The sequence below is a fragment of the Aspergillus ambiguus genome (assembly GCF_047715705.1).
Source record: "Aspergillus ambiguus strain CBS 117.58 unplaced genomic scaffold BDV59scaffold_2, whole genome shotgun sequence".
NCBI classification, from domain to species: Eukaryota; Fungi; Ascomycota; class Eurotiomycetes; order Eurotiales; family Aspergillaceae; genus Aspergillus; species Aspergillus ambiguus.
The window spans coordinates 1,681,428-1,693,906 of NW_027395515.1; the positions used below are offsets into that span (position 1 = coordinate 1,681,428).

Here is a 12,479-nt window from a genome sequence, read left to right on the forward strand (position 1 = left end):
ACAGTATTAACACAGTATATATACAATACAGCTGAATACACCGGGTCCCAGATCGCCTCTGCATCCAATGCATGCAGACGCACCCGCTCCTTACGAAGACCCCAGGATCTTCGCGTACGCATCCTCCACCTCCGTCGCAATCTCTAGCAATGTCACAATAATAATCTGATGCGTCACGTTCGGCAGCTTATCCCGTTGCAGGCCAATCCATTCCAGCGGAGGCGTCGCCTCTCCCATATCCCGTAGCTGTGGCGTCTCGATCACCGGGGGCTCCAACGCAACATAGGTGTACTTGGACTGGGGCACGTTCACCACCGCCGTAATCTTCTCCTGCGTCTCGCTCTTATCGCCCCCTCCTTCATTCAGTCCCCCGGTGATGCGTACGGCAGACGGTGGCAATGGTTTGCCTAACCGGGACGCCATCGCCCGCGAATGCGTCTCCCACATATCGCGGATGAAGCTGATCCGGGAGTAGTTCCATCCCACATCCACTTTGCCCTCGAATGTGCTCCGGAAGAGATAGTCAATTTGCTGCGATCCGGGACTCTGCCATGTTTCCATCCCAGCCACCAACCTCGGAACTTTCAGGATTGTTCCTCCACTTGATCCCAGCACGCGATTCGCAATCTCGCCAACCAGGAGCTCCTCAATTTCCATCCGGTGAGGCCGCACAATGCTAGACAGTGCCACGCGGAGCTGGCCCAGCGTTAGCCCCAGCGCGCTGTGGATCTTGCCTTCATCCACTGTAACGTCGAACCGGGCCTGTGCCTCGTTCGCCTCAACCTTGAACACGTGGTTATCGAAGAAAGAGCTGGGGAATACCCCAATGTTGACCGCATTGATCGTCACCACAACTCCCGTATGAAGAGAAATCGGCGCTTTCTCCGCCTTATCTCCGTCCTTGGGCACCAGCTCTTTCGCGGAGAGATCGGTCTTGTCAAACACCGACGTCCGTCGACGCAGGTATCGCTCAACTTCCCGCAGAGAGGCTTCATACGCTGCCTGCTTGTCTTGGACTAACCGTTTCCATGCCTGGTACAATGCGATCGACTGCGACCCTGTCAAGCTGGTACAGAACACCTGCACCTGGTCCCCTTCCAGGATGCTGAAGAGTCGCTCGGAGCCCGATGAGTTTCGGACGTTGTACATCAGGAAATCAAACATGGCGATATGAGCAATGAGGAACGGCTGGTAGTCGAAAGACACCTTCACCTGGAACTGATCAAACGAAACAGAGGCTTGAATCAGCGGTGTCCTGTTGTTGGGACTGTCATCGGGCCAGTGGATAGACGTCTGGACCTTGAGCGCCCGAAGCTCAATCAGCCCACTCATACGGCCTTTACTCTCAATTCCCGCAGTCCTGAATCCGATACAAAGTTTCTGCTCCCAGTCGGAAGACTTCTTCGATGACAGCCACAGATCATGGATGCTAAACACCGCCTTACCGAGCGTAGACCCCAAATCAAGTTGGATTTCCAGCCGCTCAATAGCAAGAGCCGAATTCCAAGGAAACGCAGGTGCTGATGCCACTTGCTGATACCGCTGCACAATATACGGCTGGGCCTCGGTTGGCGAGGGCTGGAACGGACGGCCAGAATCACCGTCATCGCCCGAAGGTACCCAGATCTCCCGGAAAAGCAAAAGGTCTTGGACTTGTTTCGCATTGAGCGCCACCCGCATTGGGCTCACTCGCAGAGCTGCAGAGATCCCCTTGGACCGACTGAGATGTTTGCTGTTGATAAGTGACATAATCATCGAATTGACCTCAAAGCTTGCCGTCGACTCATTGGAATAAACGTGCTTGACTGAGGCTTCGAAGGAGTTAAAAGACACCAACAGCGCGAAGAAACGCCCCTGTTCGTCCGAAACCGTGTTGATTGTCACATACGCGCTGTCAAACTTGGCGGTCGCTGCCACTCTTGCAATAGGCTGGCAACTCAGACTGAACTCCTGTTTGCAGATCAACAGGCCCACGTTTAGCTTGCACCTTCCAAGAATGGAATCCGTATCTTGCTTGTCGGGAGATGTCTGCGGCATCAACTTTTGCGACTGTAACATCATGCTAGTCGACGGCCTCCTGGGCTTTTCCTGGTCGCCCATAACTTCTTTGACAGTAGAAGTCATCTGCTTGATCAAGGGCACCAAGCTCGGGTAAAGAACATTTGTCGAGGCATCGACCTTAAGCTCCGCATTGAGTGCCGGGTCATCTTGTCTATTGTGCTCGTATTGCACTTTGACGGCGACACCAGGTGCACGTAAAGTTGCAGTTGCCACTGCGTCACCATGGACATACTGGCCGTATTTGGCCTCTGAGGGCCAACTACCCTTCAGCGTTGCAGTAAGCATCGTTTGATGATCGTCAGTATGTCGTCCTTGAAGAGAAACAACAGCACCAGCAAAGTCCACATCGACTAGCACCGAGCGGAAGTGCTTATTTCCAAATAACACTCGCTGCTTCTTGGTATCATCCGGCGACTTTGACACAAGCGTAGCGTTAGCATCCCGGACGATTTGGCTAGAAGCCGCAATGGAGTCTCGAATCATGCTTGCTGGAAGCATAAAATCTGATGTCGCTCTGATGTCAAGCGATTTCCCAGCCGCCTGGAATGCCAGACGAACTTCATCACCGGACGAGGCATACGCCACATTGAAAACCAATTCAGGTAACAGAGCCGAGTTGAGAGAGCGCTTATGCCTACTCCTTGAGAAGGGCACCATCTGCAATTGGACGTCCTCAATGCGTAGTTTTGCAGCGTTTGGCTTCTTGTTGGATAACTCCACGTGCTTGATTGAGAATACCAGATCGTCTGGCATGCGTCCCGACGCAGGCAATGGCACAGTGCTCATGTTCCAGCCAATTTGAATGTTATTCAGATCAAATGAATATATGGCGTTGAAGAGGTCCTCCGGGGCATAGTCTTCCGTTCCCTGGGTTGGGTAAGTCTCACGAGGTCGTTCTATCGGCTCTCCATGGCCCCGCCTTCTCAACTTCCTGAAACGTTTAACCTCATGGGACAAGTCCAAGGTTTTGATACGCTCTCGAAGGTGGGTCGCCATACCAACCATTAACGCAGCCGTTTCGGAAAACAGCTCGACCTCGAACTTCTGGCTGCTGAAATGATACACGCGTCTGGTCTGGCCATCCTCGCGAGTCATCGAGGTTCCCTGGAATTTTGCGTCAATAGCAAAATTACAGTATGAAAGGCTAGTAGCAGCTTCTTGTTTGCGTAAATCAAAGCGAACACTTGACGTATTCACGTGGAATTCCGGATACTCCATCGGGGTTCCATTCTCCAGCCCATTGTCGAGGCGCATGCGCATCATCCCAAGATTGAAAACCATATCTGCGGAATAGTTCTTGCCGTTGAGGGCGGGAGCGCTGGCGTGTATCTTTGTACCTGCCATCGTCATACGCGCTTTGTAGAGGATCGCATGGCCGGTTGGTGATTCCTTCTGCTGAGGAGGAGACTTGTCAAGCGCAAGGACTTCTCTCAGGTGCTGTTGGAGAATCTCAACATTCTGCTGTAAGTCGGACATCAAGTGGGAGAATTCCGGTTTCGCAAGAGCTCCCATCAGGCTTCGCACAGCACTTGCTTCCAGCCAAATAAGTTCTATCGTGACATCGACTTCCATCTCAGTGCGGTCAGGCAAAAGGTTTGCAGTAACTCGGCCGTTTATTGGGGGGATTTCCAACACCGATAAGGGATGCCACTCATCCTTTCCATTTGACAAGAACGTGTGCAGGTTCTTTTTTAAATCGAAATCAACCTCAACTTTTGAGCCTTCTGTTGGAATGATAGATGTCCTAGCCACTTCGCCAGAGATGACATAGGTCAAAGACGGCAGGACACAGAAGCTTAGGCGGTAATCGTCCAGAAACATTGCGACGTGGAATCTGTTGTGCACCGGTCGATCTCGTACAACGGGTTTCTCTGACTCGCGAGCCGGCAGCTCTAGACTGTTAACTAGCCGGTGGATATATCGGATCTCATCCTCTATCAGTCGATCTGCTGTATGGGCGAGATTCAATGGGTCCTCTTTCATATCATAGCGGAGCTTCCTGCTCGATCCTGCTATCTTCCATTCATGTGTCAAGCCTGTCTCGTTCTCCTCGGACACACACGAACAAAACAAGTGTGGATCGCTAATCCTCCACAGCATCAGAGCTCTCGACAGGTCGGAGAGCTCAGAAGAGCATGCCTGAGCACCGAGAAGCACACTGAGCCCTTTGGGCTCATCCAGACTATGTACGTTTTGCACAACAGAGCTTCTCAGTCCCCGGCCACTCAGTGCTAGCTTAGCATTGATGCCATCGAGAATCACGGAGCCGAGGTCAGCACCAAACACAAACTGAAAGTTGTTTTCAGCCTCCTTGTTATCAGAAGCTGACGGCTGTGGTGCGGACTCCAAAGTGACGGTTGACATGGCCCTAGCGACACCTTCCACTAGCTCTAGGATCTCCCATCGGAGGTGGAGACTAATAGAAGAGCAGTACGACTCGACCATGATCGAACTTCGTTGTCGCATAAAGTCTCCAGATGTCGGGGCCTTTTGCGGGGCCACTGACACAGCAGTAGACAGATCCTCAACCACAAAGTTGGTTTCCTTCGGTCCGGGGTCAATAGCAAAGCGGAACAGCTTGACGGTGGAAGAAAAGAGTATCTTTGTGTGGGACGACTCTGACTTTGATGCAAGAATGTTCCATACTTTTTGCATCACGTAGCTTTTCTCGACGTGAGCTAGATCCCAAGCTCTCCATTGATCAAAGCTGTTGAGAACTATCGTTCTAGCATCTTTCGGAACGGACAAGTCGTCATTCACACATTTCGAAGCCAGATCCCGTTGCTGAGCCAATGTCAAATGGTTATAAATGTTCCGGATGCGCGAAAGTATCTTCCAAGAGTCGTGATGGCGCACATGAGCAGGGGCAACTCGGAGGACATAAGAGATTCTGGTCAGAAAAGCAGGATCTGCAATATTGGAAGCCGGTTTCCCCAATGAATAGATCAGAAAACGCAATCTCTTATGCTCAAGCGATGAGCTGTGTTGGAAAGATGACGTGACAGAATCGAACATCGTCGTGGTACGACGGACTAGAAAAGCAAGATGCTCCACTGATTTTGTGAACGTAACAGTATCAAAAGCCCGAGCTTGGAAGTTCGACCTTACTGCAGGGTTCGCCACAAGCCAAAAGTTCATATCACCCAGGACACAACTAAATTCGGCTTTGTCATGGTATGCATCCGTTCGGGTTCCTTCAACAGACACCGAGAGACCTTCGGCAGCTGCGTGAGCAGTCGTACTTTTGCTGACTCCAGAAATAAGGTCGCCTTTCTGGCGTTCAATCCTTGTTCTCAAACCAGCTCTCAAATGCGTTACCTCGACACTATACTCGTCGCGGAAGAGGGGTTCATGATTCATGAGAGGTTCTGTCGAGTTAACTAACCGAGCAGATATGAAAGGTGTCCGAATAGCAAGGCTCGTTGCCTTCTTTGGTTGCTTCAAAGATTTTTCGTAACCGACTATATCTGAAATGACGTCTTTCTGAAGAGAATCAATGATTTCAATCGGATGTTTTGGTTGCAGTCTCCCGAGGAGCTCGGAGACAATGAATAGAAATTCTGCAGTACAGAACCCGCGGACTCCAGAACGTAGCTCAAGCGCAAAGTTCGTGTATGTTGTCATATCATCGTCGAAAGGAGAAAAGTGAGGGTCAAATCTCATGATACGCATACTATCTCGCATGGATTCATGACTAAGGGTAGGACTCGAAGGCAGCTGGGATGTGTCCAGGTTGATTTTGTGCAAAGTGAAATTCGGCATGATCCATGGGTTACAAGCATCAGATACAATATTTTGCGATTCTGTTGGCGAATAATTTCGTTCCACAGAAGGACGACGATCCTGCTCAACTGTCCCCTTGAGGATATCGGGTCCATATCGCGTGCTTGCTGAACGCCGCCCATCAGGGCTGACGTCTCTTTTGCGGTAGCTTTTCACGCTTGGTGTATCCGCAGATATGAGAAAGCTCTTCGAACTCCGGCTGCTTCCGGTGTCCAAGGAACTCCCGGACGACGAAGATGAATAATCCGTCATGCCCGCATGGCGGACAATAGGCTCTGGCATCGTAGGTATGGCGATGGTCGGGAAAGCCAAGTCGCCACTCTTCCACTGCAGAGCCTCGGGTTCAACTTCCTCCCAGTCAAAAAGGAGCCATGGTGTTCTCTGGGTCCTTTGGTCATGTACCTTGATGTGCTCTTGTTGCAGCCTTCGTTTTTCCACAATGTCGCTTCTCCTTTGCACCATTTTGAGATCGATTGCCGTGCAGAAAAAGGCGAGGGGGCTAACATCGGTTTCGAGGAGGCTCCCAAAACGACCAACAAATTTGTAATCTACTGCAGCGACAGAAATATCCGGTACGAGAAGGCTCATCCGCTTCGAGAACCTAGCATTCGCCCAGTCGTTGAATTCCGTTGTGACAGGACCAGTGCTGAGAACAAGAGCGGCCTTGTCAAGCAACACAGAAATGTGGATAATGTCAAGCTTGGCCCGGAGGAAAGTAACATCATGAAGCGCCAGCGGCACTAAAGGAGGCAGCGCGTTTTCTTCGTTGTCGAAGGAGAAATCAAAGCTCTTCAACCCTGCCCCTAAGCTCGAGAGGAACTCGGCCGAACACTCTCCAACGATTCGACCGACGTCGAAATCCCAGTTGCAAACATACGTAGGTTCTGCCGGAGGCAGGCCGAACAAGCGGTGGCCATGGATTGATACGCCGTCAATGAAGAGTTGAGTATCAGATATGTCAGGAGGTCCTTCTGACAGTTGTGTTTCCAACCCCACCTTGAGTGGCGCAATGGAGAAATGCAGGTCCATATAATAGTTGGTGAATCGCAAATCAGCCTCCAAAGAAGGCGCAGTGAGACTTAGGCAATTGAGTTTGTCATAAATGTTTTGCGGAAGCAGAGCGTAGGGATTATCAACGGTAACATGCACAATGACATCAAGGTCATTGGATGTCCGATTCGGGTTTATCCCATTATAGGCATCCGGAGGTTCGTCCCTGTACGCTATCTCTTGGAATTCCTCCAGAGTCTTGAAGTGCATTTCCTCGCCGAAATAATTCTCCTTAATAGTCATGAAAGACCTGATCAGAAAGCCAAACAGATATAGCTTCGGGGATATTCCGTGCATGTTGAGGTATAAGGTGTCTGTAAGATCCGGTGAGGTAGAAAGGTAGTAGTCATAGCTTCCGTCAATGTTCAAACTGCCCAGCGTTGCTGTGGACTTGTCTTTGAGGAACGTGTGCAGTGTATCCCACAATGGACTGAGGAAATCGATAGTGCCATCCTGGAGATTGACGTTAAAGTTGACTGCATTTTGCTCCGTTCTATATTTGTCCAAGGGGATCAGGATATCCGAGGTCAATTTCTTGCCCTTGATCACAATTAAGCGATTATCATCCAAGTCGGAAGGGTTGCTGATGATGTTTTGGTCATTGACGTTCACAAACAAGCTCAAGCCAACGAAATCAAGATTCAGCCTGTAATGGAACGGGACAAACGTATAATAATCCGGTGGAGGGCCTGATGCCCAATCGCTCACAAGATCTATCAACAGAAAAATATGATCCCGTAACAGAAATAGCTCCATGTCATGGCTCTTAATATGGAAGGTCCATGTCCGGAGACTGTTCCACAAGAGCGGGACGGAGAGATCACAGTTGATGATCTGCCGAGGGCACTGCCATAGGAGTGCGTGGTTGACACTAGATGTCATTCTCGACTCCCGCAGATCTAGGTCCAGTTGACTGGCGAAGCCGGAGACCGAAGCAACCATATCCATGGAGTAGCTTATGGAGGAGTTGCCGGCTACACGAAGAGAGAGCCAGCCAAACGGACGAATATCCGGTCCAATATGGCTCTTGTCGCCATCACCAGTTCGTGACTGCCTGCGCCGCTGTCCTTGCTGTTTCTTCACTCTAGACGCTCCGCGTATTGCATTGGCCCGGCCTTTCCACTGCCAGTCCTTGGAAGGTTCCCGTGTAGGAATGCGCAACGTCAACTCTTCACTTATGTCTACCCGCAACTTGAAAACTGAATTTCTTCGCAAATCTCCCGGTGCCAAAGGTTCTGCTGGCTGAGAGCTTCTGTAGGCACTGGGAAAGAAGACATTCTGCAACCCGACACGCTCGCGATCCGCCCAGGGGCCGTAGTTTACGGTGCCGCCTTCAATCGTGACATCAATACCCCATTCAGGAGGAGGCGCGCCATTAATGTCCAAGAGCTTTTCTTGTGGTGTAGGTTCCTGGGAGCACTGTTTGGGGCCAACACATCCTGGTATGTCCCAGAAATATGTTATGTCGACGCCCGGGCTGTCCAAGATAGTGGAGAATCGACCGTATTCAATGACATTCCACTCACCATGGTCATCTTGACTAGCATCATCCAAATATCGGGAAAGGCCAACCCACTGGGTATCGTGACGGGCTTGCGATCTCGAGGCAGTGTCCGCGTTCTTCTCTGGCACATGGAAGGACTCCACAGAAGTCTGAAAATATGGGATAAGGTCACGGACACTGTGCCATACCCGACGTTTTTGAAACTGATAATTGAAGATGGTGTCTCTTTTTCGTTTGATGCCCGGCTGGTCTTCCTTCCTCAAGCCTAGGGCTTTGGCCGCAGTGAGTTGGTCTTGCTTGTAATCCGGGTTCGGCCGCATCTGCACAACAGGATGACTAAGATGGAAGGAGAATACCTGACGATATAGGTCAAGAGGACCAGTATCACAGGCGTCAATCAACCCGGTTGCACTATCAAACGTTGTGGTCAACACCGAAGCCGTGTTTTCATTCCCGATCACGATGGCTCCTTTGTCACATTCCAACTTTAGTGGAAGTAGCTGAAGGAATCTTGAAAGACCCTCCCCGACTTCTTGGCCAGAACTTGTGGTATCCAACGAGCGGAGTGACGCTCGATCAGTACCAGATCGCGTTGTATCATTGCCCACAGCAGATGCATGGTCGGAAGGCTGTCCGCTTGCGCTAGATGTTCGTTCCGAGCCCTCTTTTAGTTCCGGATCCAGCACGTTACTTGCTGGGTATTGCGGTTTGGTAAAGGTTGCCGAGGGTCCAGTGGCGGTAAAGCCGGCAAGAATGCTCTCGTAGGCCGGCGTCCTATTGTAAACGAACCATTCGAGCCCGTAGAATTTTGCGGTGATACGACAAGGAAATGTGTCTGTTCGCTTGACCCCTCCTTGCTCGTCAGCCCCATTGTGCTTTGTTTCTCTACCTTCAGAAGGTCGAGCGCCATGCCCCGCCAGTCCACCGTGTGATTTGAGGTTGGACAAGTCAGTCCTCCGCACTGTGCGCTTCCAGTAACGCCATGTTATAAAGCCTCCGTGAACGAAGATTGTCTCGTTCACGCCATGGTATCGAATGCCTTTGAAAAAGATCCGCCCTCCAAGGAGAGATATCTGGAGGGCATTTATATCGACATATACGCGGTAGTAATGCCAAGTGTAGGCACGGATCGCATAGGACAGGAGGGCGGCAAACAGACGATTAAAGTATAACAGGAAAAAGAGTACACTGGGCAGGCCACATCGATTAGTATTGGTCTAGCGGTACACTGGACGGTCAACTTACAGAATGCACGAAACGATAAGCTCGAGGAGGAAAAACCTGGACATGCGTAAGCTAAGAGATCACGATCGCCATTAATTGACTCACCAGTTGAAGCTGGGATCAGGCGTCAAGGTCAACGTGGACAGGCTCGCCATCTTGCAAGACCTTAACCTCTCCTACACTGATGGAGGACCGCGGACATGGCGACGACGCGACGGCGGCGAGACGATCAGTCTTCCTTTTGAGGAGTGCAAATGGAACGGATGGGCAGCGCAGTTCCAAGAGGATTCATTCTACCCGCGCGATATCATACCGAGCTCGAGCGATTGTATCGAGGATCATAAATCCCAAGATGAAGCTGGTGGGAATTGGGGAAAAGGCGGAGAAGACGAATGAACATGTGGATTGTCACGGGCCCGCCGGAACTAACCCGATGAGGTAAGGGGGGAAGGAGCTCCGATGATGATGATGCGTCGCATTTCCCGTCCGCGTCTTGCATCTCTCTACCTACTCTCCTCCCTCCACGTCCCACTTCAATCATGCCGGTTTCTTCTTGTTGATAGAAGAACTCTCTATTGTCGCTACCCTCCTTCGACTCCAGTCACAGAATCATGTCCCTTTCTTTCAACTGGTCTCGTTGATTTGCGGAATGCTTTAGCCGTGGTTGGTCTCAATTCGAAGTATTGACGCGGTGGAAACGCCGCAAATGTCGTCAACAATGAGGACCGAGTCGTCTTCGCCTTCCGGTGGTACAGGCCATAGTCTGGCACGCGCGGTGGTAATAGTGTCGGGGGTGTCCGCGCTGGTAGCTTCGTTGTTGTCTCTTGTGTGAGCTCACCCCTCCCCCTGTGGCCGACGCTTTGGATGATAGAGCAGCTGCTAACATGTTTTCTGGTTCCTCCAGGTCCGTATGGCTTCAAACGTATATATCGAGTCTCCCCCGCTCATTGCACAGCTACTGACTCGTACTTCTCAGCAAAAACTATCGCAAGCCGTTGCTCCAACGATATGTCGTTCGCATACTTCTCATGTCCGTGTCGAGTCAGTCGATAGTCCAAGTGCCCGACTAACTGTAACAGGGTCCCCATATATGCCGCAGCTTCCTGGACCAGCATTGTATCATTGAAAGCGTCACTGTGGCTGGATCCTGTACGCGATATTTACGAGGTAGTAGCCATGAGCTCCGTCCCAGTGTACACTGTTAACCCACCCTTAGGCTTTTACGATCTACACCTTTTTCCAGTTACTTATCAACTTCCTCGGAGGCGAGCGAGCATTGATTATCATGACCCATGGCCGTCCCCCTGTACAGCATGCTTGGCCCCTGAATCATTGTCTACCCAAGGTCGACATCTCCGACCCCCAAACTTTTCTTGCCGTGAAGCGAGGCATTCTTCAATATGCGTGGCTCAAACCCATCCTGGCAGCCATTTCCATCATAATGAAAGCGACCGATACATACCAGGAAGGGTATCTAGGGTTGAATTCCGGATACCTCTGGACTGGCATTATCTATAATATCAGTGTGACCATCAGTCTCTATTCCCTAGCGATGTTCTGGGTCTGCCTTCACAACGACCTGGCCCCGTTTCGTCCCGTGCCCAAGTTCCTCTGCGTCAAGCTCATTATCTTTGCTTCCTATTGGCAGGGTTTCTTCTTGTCCATCCTGCAGTGGCTCGGAGCTTTGTCCAACGGCGTCGCTGGTTACACTCCTGATAACCTCGCGGCAGCTATTCAAGACAGCCTGATCTGCTTCGAGATGCCTATCTTTGCCATTACCCATTGGTATGCCTTCTCGTGGCACGACTATGCGGACCCGACCATCTCCGCCGCTCGACTACCAGTCAAATATGCTCTGCGGGATGCCTTCGGAATCCGAGACTTGATTGAAGACACTAAGATGACGTTGCGCGGTGAAAACTATGAATACCGGCTGTTCGACTCGAATGACCACATCATTGCCCACGAAGAGTCGGAATCACGGGTGCGACGGGTCATGCATGGCATGCGGTATGAACGTGGCGGAAAGGCGAAATATTGGATCCCCAAACCGGGAGAGATCAACAGCCGCACGCCATTGCTGGCAGGCTCCGAATCACACTCCCGTGATCGGCGGAGTAGCACTCTGGACCGTTACCGCTCGCCTAACGAGATGGGCAACACGACCCTCGACGCAGAAGACGAGTGGCTATTTACGCAGGCGCGGGCTTTGGAATTTGGCGACTGGAACGTAAGTTGGCGGTGGCTGTCCCTGTGCGAACAGTTGAAGGCTGACACTAATCTTAGTACCCGGTGATCACGGCACACGAGGTGCCGCGAGATCAGCGGCTGGAGGCTCCAACGAGCTACCAGGAACCCCCTGATCCACCAGAGGTTGTGAAGAAACCTCGTAAACATCGGAGATCCCGCGGATCGCGCAGTGACAGTGCACGTGGAAGCGGCGGAGCCCCATCCAGCATGTCCGGGAATCGGCCGCCACGGGAGGCCAGCTCTTCCGTCTCTCAAGCCTCCAACCGCAGTCAATTGGTTGACCTTGTGGTAGAAGATCGAGAAGCCGAAGACGAGGAACGCGAACAGGCCCAGAGAGCATTTGGATCGGCAGCGGCACAACCAGAACCGCGACTCTTCAAGTAAGAACCCTTGGACGCTGCGGTCCTCCTGTCTGTTAACATGATGTCCAGGAGGCCTTCGGACCAGCCAATCAGCGATCAATCGGATGAAACCCATCGGGAGACGGCGGCGACTACTGAGACGGGTAAAACAGATAGCGGGCAGACTACCCCTGCACGAACGTGGTCGTACGGAGACATAGAAGAAGAAAACGTCTGGGGCCGATAGCGTGGCCGTTTGCATCCGC

The 12,479-nt window shown here is 51.5% G+C and overlaps 2 protein-coding genes across 2 annotated transcripts; one reads left to right on the plus strand and one right to left on the minus strand.

Moving 5' to 3' along the window:
• Positions 1-46: 46 nt before the first annotated feature.
• BDV59DRAFT_53977 (putative fermentation associated protein (Csf1)) lies at positions 47-9,959 on the minus strand. Its single transcript, XM_073696583.1, has 3 exons — positions 9,728-9,959; positions 9,644-9,679; positions 47-9,586 (listed from the first exon to the last, which is right to left on the minus strand). Exons 1-3 carry the CDS (start codon positions 9,775-9,777, stop codon positions 91-93), a joined length of 9,582 nt encoding a protein of 3,193 aa, XP_073552796.1. The 5' UTR covers positions 9,778-9,959; the 3' UTR covers positions 47-90.
• Positions 9,960-10,340: 381 nt separating this feature from the next.
• Positions 10,341-12,460, plus strand: BDV59DRAFT_190765 (OSTA/TMEM184 family protein; the record flags this gene model as incomplete). Its single annotated transcript, XM_073691801.1, has 6 exons — positions 10,341-10,450; positions 10,599-10,652; positions 10,702-10,789; positions 10,866-11,852; positions 11,909-12,252; positions 12,328-12,460. The coding sequence occupies 6 exons, from the start codon at positions 10,341-10,343 to the stop codon at positions 12,458-12,460; spliced, it is 1,716 nt and encodes a 571-aa protein (XP_073552797.1).
• Between the last annotated feature and the right edge of the window lie 19 nt (positions 12,461-12,479).